This window comes from Danio aesculapii, chromosome 2 (genome assembly GCF_903798145.1).
Source record: "Danio aesculapii chromosome 2, fDanAes4.1, whole genome shotgun sequence".
NCBI classification, from domain to species: domain Eukaryota; kingdom Metazoa; phylum Chordata; class Actinopteri; order Cypriniformes; family Danionidae; genus Danio; species Danio aesculapii.
Genome location: NC_079436.1, coordinates 7,677,313 through 7,705,305, shown reverse-complemented (window position 1 = coordinate 7,705,305; position 27,993 = coordinate 7,677,313). Strand labels below are relative to the sequence as shown.

The 27,993-nt window shown below is 36.3% G+C and overlaps 2 protein-coding genes across 2 annotated transcripts in view; one reads left to right on the top strand and one right to left on the bottom strand.

The window, feature by feature from the left end:
* Window positions 1-27,993, top strand: part of dipk2aa (divergent protein kinase domain 2Aa) — a 419,818-nt gene that overhangs the window by 220,226 nt on the left and 171,599 nt on the right. The window lies entirely within an intron of this gene.
* pcolce2a (procollagen C-endopeptidase enhancer 2a) lies at window positions 10-27,922 on the bottom strand. Its single transcript, XM_056471951.1, has 9 exons — window positions 27,716-27,922; window positions 27,312-27,420; window positions 21,337-21,592; window positions 16,331-16,455; window positions 16,086-16,222; window positions 8,198-8,364; window positions 7,831-7,914; window positions 5,455-5,622; window positions 10-443 (listed from the first exon to the last, which is right to left on the bottom strand). Exons 1-9 carry the CDS (start codon window positions 27,784-27,786, stop codon window positions 313-315), a joined length of 1,248 nt encoding a protein of 415 aa, XP_056327926.1. The 5' UTR covers window positions 27,787-27,922; the 3' UTR covers window positions 10-312.

Genomic DNA, 27,993 nt, shown 5'->3' with positions numbered 1-27,993 from the left:
ATAACTAGCAAACGTTTTGAAAATGAAAGTTTGAAATGAAACCAACAACACCAGTCACTCTGTAGCCAGATACTTTAAATACTGAAGAATGCAATGTTAATGACTGCAGTGGCTGGTATTAAAATGTTTCTGTCATGTCGAAACAGACAAATTGCTTGTCGCTGGAATCTTTTCGTGTTGTGTGTAGTAAAAGACACTGCGTTTCAGTTAATACTGAAAGAGTCCTTCAAGTATGAATGTTATTAGCTGTGTGTACATCAAGTGAATGGTTTGTCAAAGAAATCCAGGCATGGCTTTGGTCACCTGTGCACATCAGCAGCGTATATTTTTCAGCACGGCCAAATCCTGTTGCTTCTTGGTTTTGAAGAGCATCACAAAGTTATAAGGGGAAATAACGCCTTGTCCGTGTTCATTGGTCTGTCCCATGACTATGTAGTTGAGCCCTAAATAATCAAAACAAACACAACATTACAAAATAGCCCAATACAAATAGCATATACACCTTTTGACATGTGGCATTAAGAGTTTGACAATTAATCAACAGATTCCTTCAAAAAGGTTTAGTCGTTTTGGAATAAAACAAAATCCCTTATGAAGTAAACTGCAGTAAGGGTTGCCAGGTTTTAAATATGCCACTTCCGCATTTCCACACCTCCGGTTTCCCCCACAGTCCAAAGACAAGCGCTATAAGTGGATTGGATAAGCTAAATTAGCCATAGTGTATGAGTGCGTGTGAATGCGACAGTGTATGGTTGTTTCCCAGTACTGGGTTGCAGCTGAAAGGGCATTCGCTGCGTCAAAAACTATAGAATACATAAGACATGTCACTCGTATCTTTTTGAATGGGGAAGAGTGTAACGGTCAATATGGCGAATAAACCCTGCCTACTAGTACAGGAGCCAATCATCAATTGCTATATGGCGAATAAAGTCCGCCTTCTAGTCCAGGAGCCAATCATCTATTGCTATAGACTGACAATACTCTGGAGGAAGGGTTCGGATTAGACGTGAGTTTCTGCAGATTTTATGTGATTTGGATGTTTAGAAATGAAACTAAAGACAAAGTTGTTGTTTAATATTATTGGTGATTCCTAAAATAAAACTCAATGGTAAGCTTGGCAAGCAGTTTTGGAGAATTTGATGTTTCCCCATTCAAACAGAATGCCAAGCATACTTCCTGAGAGGCGTTTCAAAGATGGGCACCGAGTGAAATGACTTGCCTTAAAGGGACTTCAGCTGCGTAAAACTTATGCCAAAATAGTTGGTGGTTCATTCCGAGGTGGCGACCCCTGATAAGGGACTAAGCCTAATGAAAATGAATGAATAAATATTAAATAATATTTTAATATTATTAAAATATCAATATTTTAAAGTTGTAATCATTGGACTTTCTTCAACTTTTTAGGTGTCTACTTGGCAACTGTCCTGGAGAGTCCTGCCAATATGTAAACATCTGTGCACAGTCTCTCCATTAGAGCTCCTGCACCTCACAAAAGTGTGCTTACTCCATCCTTAATCACTTTTTATCATTGGCAGGATTTATATTCAGTAGTCTAAAATATTTTTAGATAGAACCATTTCAGATAAATAGAATCGAAATAATATGTCAAACCTTTAAGAGGAATGAAAAGCAGACTTGGCAACCCTGACAGCAGTGTGCGCTTAATTTTCAGGTCAAACTCATGTTTATAATATGACAGTATTTTGCCAGTATCTTCTCATAGTATATTTCTAGTGGTTTACTCCCATTACAATGCTGGTCAATGCATTTGTTAGCTGTGCCTTGTTCAAAATAAAATGAAGTTCTTGTTTACACCCTTATTTTAATACTTCAAATTAAAAAATCTTTTCTAAAGACTTCTAATGATTCATAAAGACTCATATCTAAAGATTCATAAAGTGTAAGCTGCACTTAAGTCAATGACACACACAAATAGGCATGGGACGATATCTGTTTTCAAGGTATACCTTTGTTTGGAAAAGTCAAGGTTTTAAAACAGCTAACATTTTCTGCTATACCATTATAACTGCTATGCCGTTTTAAATGGTAAGAAATCTGTGTTTTTCATTGCAGTGTTTCCCCTACCATAATATTAGGGGGCGTCCCGCCCTGCCAACGGCTTTTTCCACCAGATTTTTATACAAGGTCATCATACCGTCAGAATCATATACTGTACCCCCCCCATGCCTACACACAAACACACATACACACAATCAATGCTAAGCAGTTCAGTCAAAGACAGAGAGTTCAAAAGCAGAAGCAGCATTAAAGGTTTAATTAACCCTAAAATGAAAATTCTGTTAGCAATTACTCACTCTGAGGCAGTCACAAGGCTACACAATTACATGCTTTCTATTTAGGATTTTCCATAATAAAAACATTTTTGTCTGGGTAATTTTGAACCTTCAGTTTGAGTGGGCTAGTGCCACCCAGACAAAAATGCTTTTATTATTGAAAATCCTGAATAGAAAGCATGTAATTAATGTAGGGAGAATTATGAATGAAATGTAATATTGATGATTGTACAACAGTTGTCTGGTTCTCGAATTTGATTGGCTTATAGCCATGAGATATTCTGCAATATCAGAACTCGCTCAGCCTCCTCACCATTCTATATTACTCTGCTCACATAGACAGCAGATCAATAAACTCACTACAGTTTGACAAATATCGCAGCTGTTGGACAACATAATGTACTTTTGAGGCTGTTTTAGGCACGATTGTGGTTGTTTAGATTGCAACTATGCAGTTTATTTTCAAGGATAGTGTCTATTTAAATATTTATAATTTCTGAGATACAGCGAGTCATCGGCCATCAGCCTGTCATACTGAGCAGAGCAAAGACAGTAAACGTTGCGCCACAAGTTGACAACAGAGACCTCCTAATAAGCCCTTAGAGGAGAAGAGATCGCCATATTTTTTTAAAATACAGCTGAACAACTAAACGATCACCTGTTTTGTCATCAATTAAGATATTACATTAGAGAATCATTCAAATACTAGCTCTAAAATGACGTTGGTGAATTAGTAAAGGCTATATAAGGTGGGGCAAGACCATTAAGAGAATTAAAAACAAATAAAAGAATCTTCGGTAACACTTTATAATAACTACACACTCTGAGTCATCTATTAAGCATTAGCAAATAGTGAATTCATTATCTGTTAAGCATCAACTCTACATTCATAAACATTAGTAAGCAGGTTGTAAATGCAGTTACAAATGCTGTATTATTGACTTATAAGGAAGCGCTATGAATACTTTCCGGATGCACTGTATAACAAGTATATTTAACCAATCGTCGCTTTCTGTCATTTATTTTCTGTCTGAAATTACATGTTCTACTTGGCTGACAACTTATGTATCTGCGTACTTCTGCATGTTAATGGGAGAGCAAGGAAGAATAGAAGGCAGAACAGTATCTCCTGAACCAGAAACATCTGATTCCGTTTTCCCATTCCATAAATGCATCAAATTTTATAATATAAACATGTATAAAACAACGACAAGCTTACAAAACCGTTTTAACAATAAGTGGATGTGATCTTGTGCTTTCAAAAAGTTAGCTATTGCTAGTCTCTCTGAAATTGCCTGCCTTAGCTATGAATTATTCAATATGAACTTGCATGCTTGTTATTCCAATAACATTTTACAACACTCTTGTGAAAAAGATGATTACTTAAAAAAAGGAGTACTTTTATTGGCCATAAAATAATCTAAAGTAGTCACTGGAATGGTACCTTTTAAAAAGGTGCAAAAAATTAAGTTGCAACACAGTACTCTACACATTTGCTTTAATATAATATTACTCCAAAATATTATCTTTTGTTTATTCCCTTGCTTTTCATTTTTAAAAATTCAACCGCAAATGATTAATCTCAAACAGCTCCTCTAAAATGCCAAAAACTGTCCTGCATCCTTCGACGCAAATTCCTCCATGGCACATTTCTAGAAATTTCCCTCAAAACAAAACAGTTGCTTTTCAGAGTTTCCGAGAAATGGCTTAATATTTCGCTACTAAGTGAGCTGAGGTAAAGCATGGCACAATAAAGTCACATACCATCCATGTGGTTGAAGAAAGTTATTATTCTAGCTGTCTGTGACCCAAGGAAACCAACCGAGAGCCTCTCCTGAGTGAGCTTAAGTTTCACACCCGTGACGCTGAAATGGCATATCCTGCCTGAAATATCTTAGCACCATAAGTGGAGCCAAAAGACTTTTTTGGGGGGGGATGAAATTTGCAAACTATCACCTTCATCTACCTCAATCAACTTTAAACATCTGCTGTACTCACCAGCTGAGATGGTTTCAATTAACCCTCAAGCATATTAGAACTGGCAGCTTAATTCATGCCTAGTGGACAAATTTGGGCACGAACGTCTCAGGTGTGATTTTTATTTTTATTTTTACCAAATATCATATAACTGTTCATCTATGAACAAATAAAAACTAGTAATTTATGTATTTTTTAAATGTCTTTTTATTTATTTACCTCCAAATGTACTAATAAAAATGCTTTTAAATTCAGTATTGGCCATTCATTTCCTATTGGACAAATTATGATTTAAATTATGATTTACAATTCACACAGGCTCACCAAAATTAGACAATAAAAGATTGGAAAAACGTTGCCTGGTCTGATGAGTCTCGATTTCTGCTACAACATTCAGATGGTAGGGTCAGAATTTGGCATCAATAGTATGAAAGCATGGATCCATCCGGCCTTGTATCAACGGTTCAAGATGGAGGTGTAATGGTGAGGGGATATTTTCTTGGCACACTTTAAGCCCATTAGTACCAATTGAGCATTGTGTCAACACCACAGCTTCCCTGAGTATTGTTCTACCATGTCCATCCCTTTATGACCACAATCTTGTGATGGCTACTTCCAGTAGGATAATGCACCATGTCATAAAGCATGAATCATCTCAGACTGGTTTCTTGAACATGACAATGAGTTCATTGAACTCAAATGGCCTCCACAGTCACCAGACCTCAATCCAATAGAGCACATTTGGGATGTGGTGGAACGGGAGATTTGCATCATAGATGTGCAGCCGACAAATCTGCAGCAACTGCGTGATGCTTTCATGTCAATATGGATGTAAATTTCTAGAGAATACTCCCAGTACCTTATTAAACCTATGCCATGAAGGATTAAGGCAGTTCTGAAAGCAAAAGGGGGTCCAAGTAAGTGTAATATTTTTGCTCTCGTGTGCATTTGTTCCTCTGTGTTCTGTTGTTCGGTTTAGTATAGTTTAGTATTTTTATGTATTGTATTTTATATATATTATTATTGTATTGGTTTTCTTTTCTATATGTTGTAGTTTAGTAAAATGCAAAAAGCACATAAATAAATGCTTATTTTGCCCCAAAATATCCTCTGGTATGGGAAATATCACCTAAAATGATTAACCTAGGTATTTTTAGAGATGGATCAGTGTAAAGATACTCACCTCTTCTGACCAGCGGGCATTGTTTGCAGAGGACTGTGACTTTAGTGCTCATGGTTTTCCCAGCTTGTTGGATGGCTAAATTTCCTTCTTTATAAAGGTGCATGATGGAAAAAGTGGCAAGAACGCTTTGCTCCCTCATGGCTGCTGAGATAAGAGTGGCCGTAATCACTGAGGAAGGAGAAAGAAGAAAAAAAAAAGGCAAATTCACAGTATCATGGTTTCTTTTTGGCATAAAACTGCATGTTCATGGTTATGTATGAAGTATGTATAGTCTTGCTCTGTGCGCTTCTGCTGTTTTCACTGTGCTCAGCAGCTTTACTGCCGCTGCAATTAAAATAAAGGAGCTGAGTCTCAGTATCGGCCTGAACACATTTTCCATCTATGAGCATTATTAAAACAGAAACAGCGACTGAGAGGTTTAGTTAACTTTTAAAGGGGACCTATTATGCCCCTTTTTACATTTTCTCTGATGTCCCTAGAGTGTGTATGTGAAGTTTCAGCTCAAAATATCCCTCAAATAATGTTTTAAAACTCTTTGAAACTGCCCCTTTTAGGCTATGATCCTAATTGTAATGCAAATGAGATTGTGCTCCCAGGCCTCTTTTCAAAAGAGGGTGGATCTACAAATGCCTATGTGTCAGCATAGTGGCAGATTCAAAAACAAGACTAACATCCTATGCAACTGAGGAAGAGATCATCACTAATGGGGCTTTCTCTCTCTTATGACACATACAAAAAGAGAAAGTCAATCAAAGTGTTTCTACAGACTGTTTATATGAAGTGTCATTATAAAAAAAATGATTACATTTTTATCATTATTAGCTGGTTATATTGAATTTACAGACTATTGCCCCACAACTGTGTTTAAACCCCTTATAAAAGTGATTTTTGCATAATAGGTACCCTTTAAATGTAACCGCATTAGCAAACAGTGCAATATTTGCATGAATTACATCATTTTAGGCGTTACGTTTCTTGAACGTTTAAGCGCAGGTTGTCAGATTGACGTGAGTGTGCCTGACTATCAAGCCCCAAAGGCTGATTTAAGGCTCATTTGAACCGTTTTCTATAAAAGCAACGTCATGCGATAGAAGGAATATTTTCCATACTAAAAGGAGTTTTTGTCTTAACCAACACCTGAAATTTATATTTCTCACAGATGAACAACAGAATAAACTGACAATAATCACTTCAGATAAACCTCATGCGCTTTATTCAGTGTTAAATGCTAATAATGTGAGTTTAAGTGCCATTTTACGTGCCATTTATTACTACTGAAAGAAGCAGCTGATAAATAATAAAATAAACCGTTTGAAATTGAATTTTAGAACTGTGACTCAGTGCAAACCAACACAAATCAGTGATTCAGAATGTACATTTAATAATGTTAAAAAGCTTTAATATGTATTAATTAGATTGTAAATCTTACCATTTCGTTGGAGTGCAGTGAGTGCACTATTGTGCTCACATGAATGGCTGTATTTAAATTTCTGTCGTGTTTCGTCTGGGGCAAACAGACCAATTGCTTATCACTGCAAATCTCATCACGTAGCATGATGTCAGGACACAGGGTTACAATGTAACCTGCTCACCTAATGTTTACATTCGTAATATTTATATTGTTTGCTAATTAATAATCACCTTATGTGGAACTCTAAATCTGCGTTTTATTTTGGAGGCTGTTACTGTCCACCAGAGGTCCCATTTTGGTTGCGGATACATGCTTTGAGAGCCTTCATGACTGAATGAATGGAATATAATTGGTTAAAATGGCATTGGGTGGGTTAAAAGAGCCAAAACAAAGACAGTGTTCCGGCACGTAACGCACATTTTCAAAGATCTGCCCTCAGCATTGTTTTTTAGATAAACAAGAATGTTCACTTAACGTTTCTTAAATATCTGCAAACATATTATGGTATTTGGTAATTTGGTGATGGTTGTTTTACTTAATTTTTTTTTTTAATTCTTAAGAAATTTCTGAAGAAAATTTCACTTTCTTCAGAATTATATAAAAAAAATCGAATTATTTAAACTAAATTTTTGATAAGCAATTAAGTTACATTATTAAGTTGTTAAATTATTGTCATTATATTACAGATACAATAAAGAAATAAATAAGTATAAAGTGATACCAATATTCATCTTCAAAAGTCATTTTGATAAAAAGTGAATGAACTTCGTTTTCAGAATCGGGTATTTCATTGCTATTTTATTGCTTTTATTTCATTCATGTCTTAATAAAAGCACTAAACATGTGAAAAATGCAGGAATATTCATGCCTAGAGCTGCAAAATCAAAGAAATTCCAAGAAATCCTGCAGTTAATCGAGTCTGCGGAAAGCAAAAACACACTTACAATCAAACAACCACCACTTACCAAAGTTACTCGAGCAGTAATGACTTTCAATTGTTCCAGTCCTTTTACATTTCTGCTTGCAAAGTTCTTCTGAATATGTAAGAGCTTTTGTTGGAAAAGAGGTAGAAGGATCAGTTTCGACAATAACTCACTAGAACAGAGTATAAAACACACACATTTATTTCCGTCAAAGCACTTTTGTAACAAAATAGAAGCACATTAGTCTTCCCATGTGACCCGACTAATGGCTTCCATATGAAGCAAACACAATAAATCTTCGATACATTCCAATGTCATTACCTACACGCGTTTATTCTCATAATGTACAGCAGTTTTACACCGTGCCGCTACTTGCATTTTTCATGTGAATGAATCCTGGTGGACTGACCTGCGGGTGGTGTGCTGGGTGATATGGTGCCCGCGGGGGTCAGAGGGGCGCTGGCTGTGCTGGGACTCCTCCATTTAAAGCGGTAATGGCCGATGAATCCATCAGCAGTCAGACTCAGGTCGGAGAGAAACGTTATGAGGAGATGATGGCCGTCTGAATAAATTGGCCTAGGAGAGCAAATAAATAAATGATGTTGACCATATATCCTTTCAAAATACCTCTGTACGGTAAAGCTTTATTGACCGAGCGGACACACTTTATTAATCAAAAAGGCAGTTTGTAAGTGCACTTTAAAGAAGAAATCGCACGGACAATTAAACACGGGCTTATTACACAAACCAAGTCTGTATTAAAAGTCTAAACGTAAACATTTATTAGGGTTAATGGGGGGAATGCAGTAATGTAGCATCAACCACTGAAAAAAACATTTTAAATGAATATACCCTTACACACACACACACACACACACACACACACTTTTTTTAAATGTATTTTTTGGAAATAGGCTTATTTTACAACTCTTCTAGAGTTAAACAGTTCAGTTTTACCATTTTTGATGATCAGGCCCGGCTCCAGGTTGGAACTTAGGGTGGACCAAGAGACCAAAAAACAAAAAAAAAATTATATATATATATTTATATATATATATATATATATATATATATATATATATATATATATATATATATATATATATATATATATATATAACTATTATTTTAAAGGTAATAAAATAATTAATAGGCTTTTAAAAGTAATGTATTTAACTTTGTAAATGTTTTATGTCATTTTAATAAAAGCAAACTAACTTTTATTTTACAACTATTATTTGTACTGCAGACTATATTTATCTCAGTGTTTGCTTGCTTGAATGATGTTTGCCAAGTTTTGCATGAAAACTCGAAATGCTCGATCTTGCAGATTCGCACTTTATAACATCAGAAAGGTCCGACCCTTCATATCTGAACATGCAGCTCAACTCATTGTTCAAGCTCTTGTTCTCTCCAAACTGGACTATTGCAACTCTCTACTAGCCGGACTTCCAGCTAATTCTATCAAACCTCTTCAGCTCCTTCAGAACGCAGCAGCACGAGTGGTCTTTGATGAACCCAAAAGAGCACATGTCATTCCGCTACTCACCCGTTTGCACTGGCTGCCAGTTGCTGCTCACAACAAATTCAAAGCTCTGATGTTTGCTTACAAAGCGACCTCTGGCTTTGCTCCTTCGTATCTGCTCTCACTTCTGCAGATTTATGTGCCCTCCAGAAACTTGCGTTCTGTGAATGAACGTCGCCTCGTTGTTCCATCCCAAAGAGGGAAGAAATCACTTTCCCGAACTCTCGCATTCAATCTGCCCAGTTGGTGGAATGAACTCCCTAACTGCATCAGAACAGCAGAGTCACTTGCTGTCTTCAAGAAACGACTAAAAACTCAACTGTTTAGTCTCCACTTTCCTTCCTAATCTTAACTGCCTCTCTGGCTATACCACTAACTGTACTCTCTCTTTCTTTAAAAAAATAAAAATAAATAAATAAATACATTTACTAAAGCTTTGCTTCTTAGACTTTACACACCTGAAACTTGTCTATAGCACTTGTTCACTGCTGCTCTTATAGTTGTGTAAATTGCGCATTGTGCAATCAAAGTATTTCATTTAGCTTTTCTTTACAAAAAAAGTGGCGCAGTGGGTAGCACATTTGCCTCACAGCATTAAATATTTTAATACTGATTTCATTAGTGTCATGTGATCTTAGCAGTTATAGCAAGTAGACTGTTTGGCTAAAAAGTTGCAAAGCTGTAAATTGTTACTGTCAATTCAGTTACAATTTAGTAACTACCCATAAGGATTTTTCTTGCTATGATTTATTGTGATTTCTACACATTACCAAATTCATAACAGAGTTGACAAAAAAAAAAAAAAAAAAAAAACGCTTTATTCCCTAACATTAAAACATTTAATCATTTATGTTTGGCAAAAGCTGGATTATAAATTAAATATGCTTTCAATGAGATACTGGAAATAATTGCTGTTTTTATTCTTTAACTTTTTGAAATGTCAAATATACAAGTAATAGAATCACCCATACTGCTATTAATGCATATAATAATCTTTACAATAACTGTAACTAGTGTTGTCACTATACTGGATTTTACCATTTTGAGATGATACCTTCAGAAAATATCAACATTCCATACCATTATCTATAATATTATTATTCATTATTATTTAATGCACCAGAGCCAAAATGGACATTAATATTTTTAATAACTAATATAAACAAACTTTTGAATAGCACATCTTTGCATATTAGCCTACTTGTTAGTGGTAGATAGCTGTTACATTATCATTTATAGCATATCAAAAACATTATTTTGCATGTTTTAATCGACACATATGGCGTTTAGAGTTCTTTATCATGGCGATCTATGTGTGTGCATCGACCTGCTCTTTGAAACATTTTGAAATCTTAATATTTATTCAATATTCATTATTAAATCCTGAATTTTCAGTATTGGATTACACTAATGCTAAGCACAACGGTGAACAGTAACAGTTTAAGACATCTTGTGTTTATGATTTTGACATTTTTCCCTTGTCAGTTATAAAGTCCAATAACTGAGAAGATCACATATGATAATTTGAGAGATTTAAAGGGAAAAAAGGACAACACGTCAATCGACAGCACGTTATAGAGCTTTCGTATTTAATTAATCGAATCAGTGATATTGAAATGAGTTCAGTTATTAACTCTCGATATTGTTTATACTGGTGAGGGACACGCAGCAGCGCGCGTCAAGAGAAGAGAGCGCGTTTAGAGAGAGCAAAGCAAAAGCAAGATTATGTGTAGAATTGTATAGAAATATTGATCTTTTTTGACACAAACTGCAACAAAGTGCTTTGCACACGTGTTTGAGTTTTGTATGTTGCACTTTGCACAAACTTCACTACTGAAACTGTGTGATTTGTCAGATTCTGTGTGTCATTAGTGAACTTAATATTTGCCCTTTCCGTGATAAAAATGGTATAATGTTTAAGCCGGCCCAGTTGCATCTTCCGATTATCCCACTCAGTGCTGCTGAAGTGTTTGTGTTCTTTAAGACTTTCTATTTTATGAATTAGGCTACGACTGCATGCAATTATATAAAAGGGAAGTGTGTGTTTGGTAATGCATGCTCAGACGCATGATGCGCACTGAAATCTGCGCTCGCTGAATTAGGTTCTGTTTCATCTAATGCAGCTTGAATGGTTTAAAATTATTAAAACGGAATAAGTTAATCAAGATTGTAAATGAGCCTGGCTTGCCAAAAAATGTTTTTTAAGCTCACGGTCACATTGTATGCTGCTTTCTCAGTTATGAAACAAGATGTAATCAAATTAAATGATTTATGCTAAGCTAAGCTAAGCTAAGCTAAAATTGTTTCCACCAGGCCCAGAAACCAGCTGAATGGTAAAAAAATGGTAAAACTCAACTCTACATGACTTGTAATATTGACCTAAAGTAGGAGATCAAATGAACGATGTTGAATTGGAATGGACATATCCTTTCAAAATACCTCTGTAATGTAAAGCCTTATCGACCACACGGACACGCTTTATTAGTCAAAAAGGTGGTTTGTAATTGCACCTTAAAGAAGAAACTGCATGGCTTATTAAACGCGGGCTTATTACACAAACCAACTCTGTATGGGGGTTGGGGGGTGGGCAATAATGTAGCATCAACCACTGAAAAATACAATTCGGTCTGAATATAATCTACACACACACACACACACACACACACACACACACACACACACACACACACACACACACACACACACACACACACACCGTTTTTTATTTATTTTTCAGAAATAGGCTCATTTTACAATTCCTCTAAAGTTAAAAAGTTTAGTTTTACCATTTTAAAATCCATTCAGCCAATCTCTGGGTCTTGCTGGAGTGCTTTTAGCTTAGCTTACCATAAATCATTGAATCGGATTAGACTATTAGCATCTTGTTCAAAAATTTTTTTAAAGAGTTTTGATAAATTTCCTTTTCTCTAATTACATTAATGTGTACCAAAACCAACATAAAATTGTTATTTTCAAGGCTAATATGAGTTAGCCTTGAAAATAGGCTAACTATTTAGCATATATTAGGCTAGCCTATGTTTATTTTCATTATTATTATTATTTTTTTTGTAAAATGAATAAATTGGCCTAGGAGATCAAATAAATAAATGATGTACGGAATGGAAATATATCCTTTCAAAATACCTCTGTAAAGTAAAGCTTTATCGACTGCGCGGATACGCTTTATTAATCAAAAAGATGGTTTGTAAGTGCACCTTAAAGAAGAAACTGGTATGATAATAAAGAAACTTTACTGCAGCAGACACAATGATTATACACAAAACTGTTACCTAGTTACAGTTACCTAGCTGGGGATTTTTTTCAGGCGCTGCGTAATATTGTTGTGCCTGCTGCAACCATGGTCCAGTAGCAAAGTTCCTTTACTATTATGCCAGAATGAGAGCATAGTTTTTTTTAGACATATTGACCTAGAAAATGGCAACATTTAGTTTTGCATCAGTCTTAATGTAACTACAGAAGAGCCAAGATTTAAATAGAAAAAATTATCTGAACTCTCTGGTCTAATCCGATTCAGTGATTTATGCTAAACTAAGCTGAAAGTGCTCCCACCAGACCCAGAGATTGGCTGAATGGATTCAAAAATGGTAAAACTCAACTGTTTATCTATAGGAGACTTGTAAAATGAGCCTATATCCAAAAACAAGTGGAGTGCTCATTCATTCCTTCATTTTCATTTCGGCTAAGTCCTATTAACAGGAGTCGCCACAGCGGAACGATTCACCAACTTATCCAGCATATGTTTTACACAGCGGTTGCCTTTCCAGCTGCAACCCATCACTGGGAAACACCCATACACTCTCATTCACAAACATAAACTACGGACAATTTAGCTTATTCAATTCACCTATAGTGCATGCTTTGGACTAGGGGAAACCGGAGCACCCACAGGAAACCCATGCCAACACGGGAGAACATGCAAACTACACACAGAAATGCCAACTAACCCAGCCAAGGCTTGAACCAGCAACTTTCTTGCTGCACCACGTAAGCCAAGTATGTTAGGTTAATTAAGCAAGTTATTGGACAACAGTGTTTTGTTCTGTAACCAATCAAATAATGTATATATTTCTTAATAGGGTTAATAGTATTGACATTAAAATTTGTCTTAAAAATTGTAAAAACAGCTTTTATTCCAGCCAAGCTACAAGAAACAAGGATTTCAGCAAATATAGTGAAAATAAACATCAATTGGGAAATATTTGATTAAGAATAAAAATTTGTGTGTGTGTATTCATTCAATTATTTTCTTTTTGGCTTAGTCCCTTTATTAATCAGGCGTTGCCACAGCGGAATGAACCGCCAACTTATCCAGCATATGTTTTACGCAGCGGATGCCCTTCCAGCTGCAACCATCACTAGGAAACAGAAACACCCACACACACACTACAGACAACTTAGCTTACTCAATTCACTTATATCTCATGTCTTTGGACTTGTGGGGGAAACCGGAGCACCCGGAGGAAACCCACGCCAACACGGGAGAACATGCAAACTCCACACAGAAACACCAACCGACCCAGCCGAGGCTCGAACAAACAACATTCTTGCTGTAAGGCAATTGTATTAGCCACTGCGCTTTCGTGACCCTGGTGTGTGTATATATTGCGGAACCAACATCACTACTTGCTATACACTTTTATACACATATACACTTATTTAACAACACACTTTACATGCCAATTTGCACATAACAGCTGCACATATAACATTGTATATTGTAATAAACACGTACATACACTTGTCAGTTTGTATATTTGCACTCACTACTTACTTCTATTTTTTTTTAAATATATTTACTGTTATCCTGTTGCACTGTAGAAGCTCTGTCACGAAAACAAGTTCCTCGTATGTGTGAACATACCTGGCAATAAAGCTCTTTCTGATTCTGATATCAGTTTTAACAATATATATTTTAAAATAGATTTTAAAATACATGTTCAGTTTTTTTTCAGTTCAGAGTTACTGAAAGAAAAAAATAATTGAGTGTTACAAATTAGCTATAATACATGTCTTCTTTGCTGTAAATTTTCATTTCTATGGATTAATCCTATGTTGTCCTGCTAGTCGTATGGGTATTTTTCTGGGAATAGCCAACAATGCTTTGTATTGTCATAATTATACATTTTTATATTATGCCAAATAAATCATTTAATCAAATTAAATCATCAGATTTCTTTGAACCCAAATTCCACATTTCTAAAATAATTGTATCTCTGCTAAATATTGTAACCAGGGGCGGATTGGCCATCTGGCAATTCTGGCAAATGCCAGAAGGGCTGGACCATTTTTTAAATGTGGGCTGGTCCGTTTTTTTAATTTTTTAATTTTTTTCAAAATATGTGTTGTTTTTACATGCAGGCAGCTTTTATCTCTTGCAAGGTGTGAATATGATGATGATGATGATGATGATGATAATAGTAATAATAATAATAAATGTTAAGCATTTGGCCCAATTGGCGAAAGCCAGCTGGTTTCGAGATGGGCCGACACAATTTGAGGTTATGAGGACGTAATCAAAATCTTGCAAGAATGTCAAACAAACAGTAAGTGCAACACAAGCTAATTGTCAGAGATGGACCATAAAAAAGGAAAGGCAGTGCTGAAAAGCTCAGAGAAAGCAAAAAAATGGCTCTAAAATCAGACGCTGCCTAAAGCATAAAATTAACTGAAATATTCTTGAAAGGAGCAACGCAGTGGCACAGTGGGTAGCGCTGTCACCTCACAGCAAGAAGGTCGCTAGTTGGAGCCTCAGCTGGGTCAGTTGGCATTTCTGTGTGTAGTTTGCATGTTCTTCCCTGTGATCGTGTGGGTTTCCTTCGGGTGCTCCGGTTTCCCCCACAAGTCTAAAGACATGCGCTATAGGTGAATTGGGTAAGATAAATTGTCCGTAGTGTATGTGTGTGAATGTTTGTGTATGGGTGTTTCACAGTGATAGGTTGCAGCTGAGGGGGCATACATATGCTGGATAAGTTGGCGGTTCATTCCGCTGTGGCGACCCCAGATTAATAAAGGGACCAAGCCAAAAAGAAAATGAACTAATGAAATAAATGTATGTATAAATTTGTTATAAACAGGTTCTTTTTGTTCCAGACACATACATTAAATGTTTAAATATATATTACATATGGCTGTGTTTCCCAACCTGTTCCTGGAGGCACACCAACAGAACATATTTTGGATGTCTCCCCTATATCACCCATTCACTTCAGGTATTGGAGTCTCTTTTAATGTTCTGGTGAGTTGATTCAGGTGTGTTGGATTAGGGAGAGCTTGAAAATGTGTACTGTTGGTGTGCCTTCAGGAACAGGGTTGGGAAACACTGACATATGGTACTGCATATATGATTTCACCATCTGTATACAAATATAAGTAGTGAATGTGCGTGTCTGTGGGTGGGGTTTGTTGGTGTGGCTACAGTGCCAGGGCTGAATTTTTTGTCCCAGTCCGCCCCTGATTGTAACCTAACAAACAATATACCAATAAAACAACATATTTATTCAGCTTTCAGATGATATATGTGTGTGCCATATGCCGGGTTTTGTGGTCCAGGCTCACATACTGTACATAGTAGCAATTCACTGTCCATGGTGAAAAATATAAGCTCTAGTACTGTATATTATGTAATACATTCCATTACATTTTCTAGTATAATCACATACATTTCTGTTGGGGGTCAATGTCTGTGGCACATAAACACTGAGCAGGTTGTAAATCATATATTAATGCATGCGTGATGGACTGAGGGTCTCACTTGGGTGGGCTGTCTCCGCAGAACTTGCCGATCTTACGTGTCTCATTAGTTTCTCCCCCATTAAACACAGCCACATGGTCGTAGCGGCAGTAGCTGTCTCTCTCCACATCAAACTTCTCAAACTTCAGCTCAATGATCTGCGAAGGGGAAGTTACTTTGCAATTTAAATAAGACATTTATTCATACTCGTCCTGTCAAGACGCTGTCAGCCATGCATGAAAAGCAGAGAAAGAATGAATTATCACCTGGTCTAGAGGAGCAACAATATGCCAGGAACACATTACTCCCGGTGGGTAGTCTTTATCTGGCCAGTTAGGGGTCTTTATTGTCCCAGAGGGTTTGTCTAGAAGACCCCCGCAGTACCGGTCAACTGTAATGAACAATAATCAGTTATTAGTGTTATGTAGTGTAACATTTTAAATGTGTTTGAGTAATGAAGTCAGAAACCTGTGTTTGGGGAAGCTATTCTGAAACTGCAGCTTAAAGAAACTGTCTACAATTTTTGTAATTAGGCTCATTTTCCCAGTTAATTAGAGTTAAACTATTATTTTTTAATCCATTTAGCCAATCTCCAGATATGGCAGGAGCACTTTTAGCTTAGCTTAATTCATTGAATCGGATTAGACCAGTAGCATCTTACATTGCACACTGAAAAATCGTCATAGGAATAATCAATCCCTGCGTTCATTTTGCTTGGGAACTGAAAGATTGCGTGCATTTTAGTTCAGTTACATTTAAATTTAATGAACTCTTATGTGATTAATTCTATGTATGTTGGGGGCGACCTGTGCCTCAACCTGTGCCCCAAGTGTGAACTTAATGACTTTTACGATGGGTGTGAGTCTTCTGAGTTGTCATAGCTTCCGGTCTGACGCATTCGCGTGCGTATGAATGGAAGTCTATTGGGGAGAAAAGTCCAGTGTGACCGCAGCTTAAGAGCTTGATTAGCTAGCCCAGGGGTGTCCAATTGGGGTTGGAACTAAACTTTGCAGGATACTGGCCCTCCAGGACAGAGATTGGACACCCCTGTTGTAGACCAACACAAACAGCATTCAGAAGTATAAACCAGCCTTAAGGCAATACAATGTTTAGCAGTTAATGTATATACAATGTATTAGAGACAGCAGTGCAACACACAACCGTCGTATTGCTTGTAGTAAACACACACCCTGATCTAATGCAGAGCGCAAAGGCAAACAAAGTCATTGTAACATATTGCTGGCACACACAAGCGTTCATTGAGGTTTGTAAGATTACAGTTGAACCAGATATGCGTCCATGCTTCTGTATGCTTTCATCTGTTATTTCGTGATGTCTGGAAGATATCGGCATAGGAAAAAACTATAGTCATTTATAATAAACATGTTTTTGAACCACATAGTAAAGTGTATAATGTGCACAACTCTTTGTTAATGAATGCTACAGAACACCGTAGTCTAGTAAACTTTTGTTTTGTGTTTACCTTATGAATAAAGTTGTTGCTCATGTGCTGATTTTAGGTACTTGTACATTAAGGTAAACAAAATACCCGTGAAGAAACACGACACATGAGGTACATGCTGCCAGCTAGCATTTCTGAAGTGTTTTTGTAGAGCAGCGGTGTCCAAACTCAGTCCTGGAGGGCCGGTATGCTGCAGATTTTAGTCTCAACACACCTGCAAGGATGTTTCGAGAAAGCCTAGTAAAGCTGCGGTCACACTAGAGTTTGAGCTTGTGAAATTCTGTCGTACGGCGCTGCAAAAAGGGCAGGATTAAACAATATGATTAGACATTAAAAAAGCAAGAGTTTGCTCTATATTTGAAATTTCTGTACAGAGGTCATGTTTTGATCTTCGATTGGTCTCACGCAGTCAAGTGATGCGATTTCACAGGTCAGAGTTCAGCAAGCTTGAACTTTCCAAAGCAGCGATCTGCGCAACTTGACGCATGACCTTGTGCTTCCGGTCTGACGCATTCGCGTGCGTATGAATGGAAGTCGATTGGGGAGAAAAGTCCAGTGTGACCGCAGCTTAAGAGCTTGATTAGCTAGCCCAGGGGTGTCCAATTGGGGTTGGAACTAAACTTTGCAGGATACTGGCCCTCCAGGACAGAGATTGGACACCCCTGTTGTAGACCAACACAAACAGCATTCAGAAGTATAAACCAGCCTTAAGGAAATACAATGTTTAGCAGTTAATGTATATACAATGTATTAGAGACAGCAGTGCAACACACAAGCGTCGTATTGCTTGTAGTAAACACACACCCTGATCTAATGCAGAACCCAAAGGCAAACAAAGTCATTGTAACAGATTGTTGGCACACACAAGCGTTCATTGAGGTTTGTAAGATTACAGTTGAACCAGATATGCGTCCATGCTTCTGTATGCTTTCATCTGTTATTTCGTGATGTCTGGAAGATATCGGCATGGGAAAAAACTATAGTCATTTATAATAAACATGTTTTTGAACCACATACTAAAGTGTATAATGTGCACAACTCTTTGTTAATGAATGCTACAGAACACCGTAGTCTAGTAAACTTTGGTTTTGTGTTTACCTTATGAATAAAGTTGTTGCACATGTGAAGAAACACGACACATGAGGTACATACTGCCAGCTAGCATTTTGGAAGTGTTTTTGTAGAGCAGCGGTGTCCAAACTCAGTCCAGGAGGGCCGGTGTGCTGCAGATTTTAGTCTCAACACACCTGCAAGGATGTTTCGAGAAAGCCTAGTAAAGCTGCAGTCACACTAGAGTTTGAGCTTGCTAAATTCTGTCGTACGACGCTGCGATAAGGGCAGGATTAAACAATATGATTAGACATTAAAAAAGCAAGCGATTGCTCCATATTTTAAATTTCTGTACAGAGGTCATGTTTTGATCCTCGATTGGTCTCACGCAGTCAAGTGATGCGATTTCGCAGGTCAGAGTTCAGCAAGCTTGAACTTTCCAAAGCAGTGATCAGCGCATCTTGACGCACGACCTTGCGCTTCCAGTATGACGCATTCACGTGAGAATGAATGGAAGTCTATTGGGGAGAAAAGTCCAGTGTGACCGCAGCTTAAGAGCTTGATTAGCTAGCCCAGGGGTGTCCGATTGGGGTTGGAACTAAACTTTGCAGGATACTGGCCCTCCAGGACAGAGATTGGACACCCCTGTTGTAGACCAACACAAACAGCATTCAGAAGTATAAACCAGCCTTAAGGCAATCCAATGTTTAGCAGTTAATGTATATACAATGTATTAGAGACAGCAGTGCAACACACAAGCGTCGTATTGCTTGTAGTAAACACACACCCTGACCTAATGCAGAACCCAAAGGCAAACAAAGTCATTGTAACAGATTGCTAGCACACACAAGTGTTCGTTGAGGTTCATATGATTACAGTTGAACCACTAAAGTCACCTTGAATGTTTTACCATTTTTGTTTAACAATGTTTTCTCGATTTTGAATGTCTATAGGTTGTTTTCACATGACGCGTGAGACTCAGATGGAGGGCAGGAAGTAATGCTTCTACACAGGAATTGCTATCAGAACATCAAAATATTTCTGTTTTGTTTATAATTGTTTAAATCAGCAAATATAAGAAATGCCGAACGGCTTTTATAGACTTCCAAAACTTTTTGCTCATAAAGGGATCGAAAGTTCAAGAAACTGGCTGAAAAACAGAAGAAAAGGTGACATGTAATAAACATTTATTCAATGTGTAGGCCTACAAACTGTTTTAAACGTGATAATTCATTTGACAGCAACAATAAAGGTTATAGTCAGGCCTAGCTATGTGTGTAAATATGTTAATGTGTTCTATAAAAATCAGATACAAACACTACCACACATACAATATTCAGGAGAATATAAATAACGTACCATGCCATATAATCGCTGTAATGAAATATCCGTCTTGTTTTGCAATAATCCAAGTCTTTACTGGTGTATCAGCAAATAAACAACTTTAACATGAACATCGAGATGCGCAGCAGCAATGAATGTTTGTTGATGGTAAGTTCATCGACCGAACAAAAAAGAAATGCAACCCTTGTGACAAAACCAGACGGTTATTATTGTGGAGCACTTTTCCCTCTAACAAAAATAAATAAATAGTAATGTAGATATGCATCCACGCTTTTGTATGCTTATCTGTTATTTCGTGATGTTTGGAAGATATCGGCATAGGAAAAAACTATAGTAATTTATAATAAACATGTTTTTGAACCACATATTAAAGTGTATTATGTGCACAACTCTGTTAATAAATGCTACAGAACACCACAGTATAGTAAACTGATAAACTGTAATAAATAATGTTAGCTTAAACTGTGATGTATTGTGATGGTGTATAATTATAGCGTAGAAAACTGAAGCCTATTGAATAATTTGTTCATTACTAAAGTTGTGTTGTACCACAGCAAGAATATAATTACTACAACGGTTTAATTCAAGTAACTAACTATAGTATGCTTCCAAACACTATAGTATTTAATTTCATGTAACGTAAAAGCTTATACAGTATCTACCGCGTCAATGACAGGCAAATATATTTTAGTTTAGTAGAAAACTACTAAAGAAAACCCTCTTCATGATATAGGATAATGCCCAATATATGTGGTTATTTATATCTCCCTTGAAATATGGTATAGATCACAAAAATATGGACTTTCCTCCATGTCTCCCATTCAGTTTTTTACTTTCTGCGACTCCATCTGGATTCCACGCATCAACAGAAGCACGTGATAGAAAAAAATCTATAGAGAGCTCTCTGATTTAATCTAATAAAACGTAGAGTTAATTCACCCAAAAATCTAAATTCCGCATAATTTACTCTCCCCCATTTAGTTAAAATTCTTTATGAGTTTCTTTCTTCTGTTAAACACACAAAAGGAAATAATTTGAAGAATGCTGTTGCTAGGACTTCCATAGTGAGGAAGAAATACCATGAAACTCCCAGCAGCTAGAATCTTTCCAAATATCTTGTTTTTGTGTTCAACAGAAGATAGAAACTCAAATAGGTTTTGAACGAGTGAAGTTGAGTAAATGATTATAAAATTGTAATTTCTGGGTGAACTATCCCTTTAATATGTGTTCCAAATATGCACAGAGTTCATAGAGGTTTGAAATAGTCGAAATGTGTAGTAAACAGCCTGCATATCCTATTTTTCAAAGGATTCAGATGACCTAACGTGAACAGTAAATCACAGTCAAGCTGATTTTAAGTAACAGGGAAGGGCTGCGTTCTATATTTGGCTGGTAGTCATTTGGTAGTCTTGTTACCTCTTTCATTTGGGCGGATCGCTGAGTATGCAGCAAGGAAACCACTCCCAGCTGTGTTGGCGTCCGACACCATGACCACTTGCATCTTGTTTCCATTGGTGACCAGTGCTCGGGGTTTGGCGGTACCACAAAAGCGGCCGAGACGCTGCGCGTTGATGTGGCCATCGTATACATCAACAAAGTCGTATCTGCAGAGACTATCACTCTCAAGATCCAGAACTCGGAACAAGAGGGACACGACCCTCCCCTGAGGGACCTGAAAATGGTGATTCATATAAATCGGTGGCAGATATTTGAAATCCCATTCACTGTTGCATTCTTATGCTTTTTTCTAAACTGTACAAATTATATGAATTAACTTTTTCTCTTGAGATCTTTATAAATCTGTAATTTGTTTCTTAATCCGTATCTCAAAAAAATAATCTTTGTGGAAGATTTTGTTTAGCCGCAGTACCAAACATGACCACCAAATGAAATCCAGTTTTCTTGGACTTTACAAGGGTGCCCCCTATAATTTAAGGAATATGAACTATTTTCATACTACTGACAATATTTTTGAAGTAGACATAAAATTATAAAGTAGTTTGATGGTATTTGATTTGAATTTAGCCTCTAAAAAACACTTAAAATCATAGGCGGAGCGTGTGTAAGGCTAGGGAAGGCTGGCCAGAGACCACGGAGATAGCAGCAAAGAAAAAAATGCATTGGAAACATGTAACAGGTGTAAGTCATAATATGAATGTAATTTAATGTTGATGATTAACACAACACTTTAGCTATTGTAAGTTTGTCAATCAAAATTAAAGTCACCCTCCGCACAAAAATAAAACTATCCAACCCCACAAGTTGCACTGATGAGTGCTGTTTATTACTGGAGTTCGCAGCAGCTCTGATAACCAAACCAATAGTGCTGGCCAGCCAACTATTTTGTTTTGCTGGTCAAGGACATAAGTAATAAAACGACAAATGAGTATTATATATTATTCTGGTTTAATTTGTTTTCAGCATTAAATTGGTAGTTTAATTGTAACATAGTCTAGCCTATAGTGTAGTTATCTTGTTTAGGCAATCGTTTGGAGTTTTACATTTTAAAGGTCAAATATTTATTGCTAAGTTCGGTTTTCGATTGGCCTTGTGAAAAAGACAATGATTTAATATTTTCAGGGCCGGCACGTGCAGAGGCGACCTAGGCGGCCGCCTAGGGTGGCAGAATAGAGGGTTGCGTTCGCGATGATGAATTTTTCAGCTTTATTAGTTCTGTCTTCAGAGTCACACGATCCTTCAGAAATCGCTCTTATTAAGAGTTATAAAGTTATTACTGGTAATAGTAATAAAAGCAACAAGAAGTAATAATTTCATTTGAAACTGCATACAGTAAGTAATAAATAAATATTTAATAAATAAGTATTTAACATTTTTTTAATATTTAATAAATGCCGCCTTGATGAACAGAATAATTTTAATTAGATTTTTAAATAAAAGTAATAATAACAAAAAATAAATAAACTGACCCCAAACTTCTGACCAGTAGTGTAGATCAGTGGGTGAGTTTCATAAAATAATTTAATGTGCGTGTTGAATATAATAGACGTTTGTTGATAGGCGCTGCTTTTGTTAAAACCTCTTCTTGGTCGGTCGCAAATCTTTTTAAATGCATTAAAGGGCAGCGCATATATTAGCCTTACCCTGGAGTTTGTTCACCCTCCGCCTATGTCTAAAATCATGAAAACAAAAAATGTGCATGTGGATTGCAGTGAATTGCAAATTAATACATAAATGCTCAGTAATATCTATCAAAAATTTATCACCAGGTATTTAAGCTTTTAGATTATATCTAGTTTGTCATGATTGCATTGTGTTTAGACTACAATATTATTGTTTAAAAACCACAGGTTGTAGGATGACAGTAAATGTGTTTTAATCTGTTACTCCTCCTAAAATGAATAAAACTGTGGTAAAAATGTAGTTAAAACTTAAACGTTTTTAACAATATAGCTTGTCATTGTTAGATTAGGATTTAATTGCAAAAAAAAGTGATGTAAACTAAAACATCCTGCACTGAAAAAAATTATGTCTGCAAAACTGTTGCAAACAATTTATTTGTGTTGAATTTAAACAAACAAATTAAATTTAGGAAAATTCTCCTTAATTTGTTTGTTTAAATTGAACCCAAATAAATTGTTTACAACCACTTACCGTGAAAAATTTTTGTAAATCCAAGGAATCATCTCTGAATAATTTTTTTCAGTGTGGTGGTAGCAAGGTTACAGCTAAAGCCACATTCACACGGGGCTTCAGTGTCAACGCTTCCTATTCACTTTGAATGGGTGATGTCAAGTGTTGTCAAACTGAATTGTAGATACATCTGCGCCGATTCAGTAGCGTTGCTCGCTGTAGACGTTGGGAATTTCTCAACTTTTCAAGCGCCAATGGACGCTTCAGCCAATCACAGTGCTTCCCACACATAGACTTTACTTGGGCAGGCCGCCCAGGTATATTAACGGCCGCCAAATTATATTTGGTGGTGACAAGTGAATAATACTTATATTATCATCCTTTTACACTTTTTTTGTATCCGTTCAAATCATTCGGGATCGATTAACCAGCGGAAAATGTTTTTTGCCTTTTGCTCCACGATATATCCGACCATAGTTTCTGAATATCCTAAAATGTCCGGAATGCATTTTTTGCTTTCGCTAAAGTTAAATATATAAGTTGTCATTATTTGTGTAACCCCTATCCATTTGTGCGTTTTTGCATTACCCTTTCATATCTCACTGCGTGCGCACAGCCACGAGAGAAACATTAAATGATTATTCATTTAATAAACGACTCAGATAAACTTTACTATACAAAAAATACTGCCTGCAAAATATTTGTACACCATTAGAAGCTGCTAATCAACTAATTTGCCTTATTTAAATAATCTACACTTTTTATTCTAGTAATTACTATAATTTTAAGCACTAAAAATACACTTTTTCAGTTATTTATTTCTCATTTGCTGTATTTTATTAATTTAATGATGTTAATATATTACATTCTTTATACATATCTGAAATGCTTTGGCAATACTGTAAATGTCATGCCAATAAAGCAACTTTAGAGAGAGAGAGAGAGAGAGAGAGAGAGAGAGAGAGAGAGAGAGAGAGAGAGAGAGAGAGAGAGAGAGAGAGAGAAAGCAGCCTTTACTTGTCAGTGGGTGCACACAGCTTCTAAATATCATAAAAGTAAGAGAAATAGTGGATTTCTTTTATTTCAAAAGCCTTTTTCAAATAATTTTAATGCATTGAAAAGAAAAGGTGTATAACAGTGTCATAATAAATAAAAATATTATTAAAAATCACACTATTTTTTTTTTTGTTTGCCACATGTAGTTGACCATTTATATGCTGTGGGTAAAAGCTGTGTTTCAATCCATCTACCACCGCAAGTATATTTTAAGCCTGTGGGAAGCACTGAATCAGATCGCTTAGTGCAAATACTCCAGCTCAGACGGTAGCCGATTGCGGAATAAATTCATTGGTTGACGCTGCTATGATGATCGCGTCAGCCCCAAGTTCAGACCAGCCTGATCTCACGCGAAAACGTAAGTATTTTACGTTTTGTCAGTTTAGTGGCTAATTCGTACGAGTTCAGTCGTACGAAATTGTACGATTTTAAAAAGGAGGCGTGGCACCTAACCCCGCCCCTAAACCCAACCATCATTGGGGATGAGCAAATCGTACTAAATTGTACGAATTAGATCGTACGAATTAGCCACTAAATCAAAAAGTTACGAATTGCCGTGAGATTGTGTTGGTTCAGACACACCGCAAAATCCTCAGAGTAAAATTTACTCAGTTCAGAGAATATTTGGTCCCTCTCTAAATTGAGTAAAATTTACTCAACAGCAGAGTTAAAGTTAACGAGGCAATGATGGGGTTAATTAAGTGATGATTGAGCACTGATGATGAACACCTGCTGTTAATAAGCAGAAACAGAAGAGAAGCAGCAGCAGCTTCGCTCATTGCTCACCTGCTTGACTTTATTTCTGTCAGATGTTCACAAAAGTCCATATGAGATTTATTGAGAATTAACCGTTTTAGTTATTTACATTTTACAAAAGAAAACATGTTTTTTTCCCCCTTGATGTCACCATCGTGGAGAAAAGTGGTTAATTTACTTGAGCTTCTAATGTTGATTTTTCTTTGCTTGCTATGAGTATAAAGAGAGCAAATAGGATCAGGTTGACTGATCCTGTATTGATGTTTACTCCTGATAAGAGTTACTGTATAAAAGATCATGTTTAAATGATGGTTTATCATATAAGCAACAAAATTCTGTGTTTTTCAAGAGAATGGACCTCAGCTGTGGTTTTATACATTTTTTAAAACACATTGAGCATCTGAATCACTTTAGAGACACAGATATCAATAATCAGCATATCTATCTCAACAGTGGTTAGAGATTTTTTTTTTTTTGCTGCAGTGTATGCTAAGAGAATTATACAACATTCATCCAAAGTTCCCAGCATGCACTGTAGGAAAAAAAAACTCACAATAGTTGAGAAGCATACACTGATTCTTTATGTCTGTGTGTTTTCAGTGTTTGAGATGTTCAATGTGTTTTATGATCTGATAAAAGTATTGCTGAGTTCCATGTTCTTGATACAGTGCTCCTTTTGAGATAAAACATTATTTAAACTTAATAAGTCAAAATCAATTTTACTGATTTGACCAGTGGCCAAATCACCACAGAATCAATTATCCAGAGCACAATTGCTCTTTATACAACATTTGCCACAACACACCATTTGGCAAACAAAGAGAAACTAACATTGGAAATCGAGTCAGAGTCCAAGTAAAGCAACTACTGTTCTCCAGTGGTGACAGCTTAAATCACCAAAAGTGTTGTTGTTTTGTTGTAGTTGTTGTAAAAATTTACTTGGTTAATTCTTAATAATATCACTATATGGAATTTTGTAGAGTGTGGCAGAAATAAGGCCAAACAGGTTGTTAATAAGTAAAGCTGCTGTTTGTGGAGTTGCTTAATGATGCTCTGCTAAAAGTTTGAGAGATTTGATGTGTTTTATTTCAGTTTATTTAATCTATGACTGAAGTCAGTTGTAGTTTTGTGTTTCTCTTCTCTTTTTCTGCTTATTAACAGCAGGTATTCATCATCAGTGCTCAATCATCACTTACTTAATCCCTTCATTGTCTCATTAACTTTAACTCTGCTGTTAAGTAAACCTCAGTCAATTTAGAAAGGGACCAAATATTTGCTAAACTGGGTAAATTTCATTGTGAGGATTTTGCTGTGCATGGCCTTCATCAAGCATTGACACTGAAGCCCCGTGTGAATCGGTCATAAGGTTAACAACCAAAGTATGCTGCAAAAAAAAACATTAAAATTCTTAATTCAAGAAGCACTTTTTAGACAAGAAAAAAAATATTGTATTGTTTTAAGAAATAACGGCAGCAAACTGTTTGTTTGTTTGTTTGTTTGTTTACAAGTTTCCCACAATTTCGTCATGTTGTAGGAATAGTTTTTAGAACCCACCGCTCTAGTAGTGTATGAAATACAGAATGTGGGAAAAAGATTTATAAATGACTTTTAAGAACTGATACAAATTTACAACCTTTTTGTATGATTCTTTAAAAAAATGCAATTCTGGTTTCAGGAACACCGAATCAATGAATTATCTTAGTACCAATGGAGCATAAAAAACACCCCAAATTGAAAAGATTACTTTCATAAATGTTACTAGCTTACAAATAATTTTTGACAAATATTTCTAATAAATCCTTTCTAAAAAGGGTTAATAATAGTGAAGCATGTGCTGTTACTTTTCTGTAACAAAAATGGAACAAACCACCATATAACCATGTACCTAGCAACCGCCTAGCATGCGGCAGCGAGATTATTATTTATGAAATACATCTTTACTGTTTTTTTAAATCATTTAAAGAAATATCCCACACATCTGTCCTTACTGTAATTCTCCACACACATTTGTTGTTGGGTGGATAAACACCGGGGTACCCCTGACTTCCAATCAGTCCTGTGTCTCCAGTAAAGTTCCCGCCACATGTGAAAACTGGTCTACAACAGGGGTAAAGCACAAAAATCAGTTTTCCAACACTTTATACAGATGTTTGTTAGTAAATGAGCTTTGTTACAGCATAAAGTTCATAAACAACGCAATACTGAAGTGACAGAAAGTACTTAATACGCATTTAAACATAAGGTTAATTAGCTGTAATGTTACCAACCAAACAGAATATCGATGTATTCTTCTTCACTAGCCTACATAAAAGTGACGTTTAAAATTTAATTAGCTACTTCGAGAGCCACGTGTACTAGGTTTATGCAGGCAAAGTTATTTATTTCCACATACCTTCGACGTCGTTGCGTAAAAATGACGCTGAACAGAAAGGTGCTCACGATGCTCCAGATTATAATCCTCATTGTATGAGGCGCGTTTGAACAAATGTGACATTCAGAGAAAAAGAAGTGAATTCTCCAGAGGTACTAAACTGTTGACTGACTGACTGACTGACTGCTCATGAATGTGCTGTTTGTTCTGCTGGAGCTGGAGGAAGCAGTTTCCCTAAATCACGTAAGTGAAGGCAACTCGCTCACATCCACAGTAAAAGTATTACAGTATGAATGTAG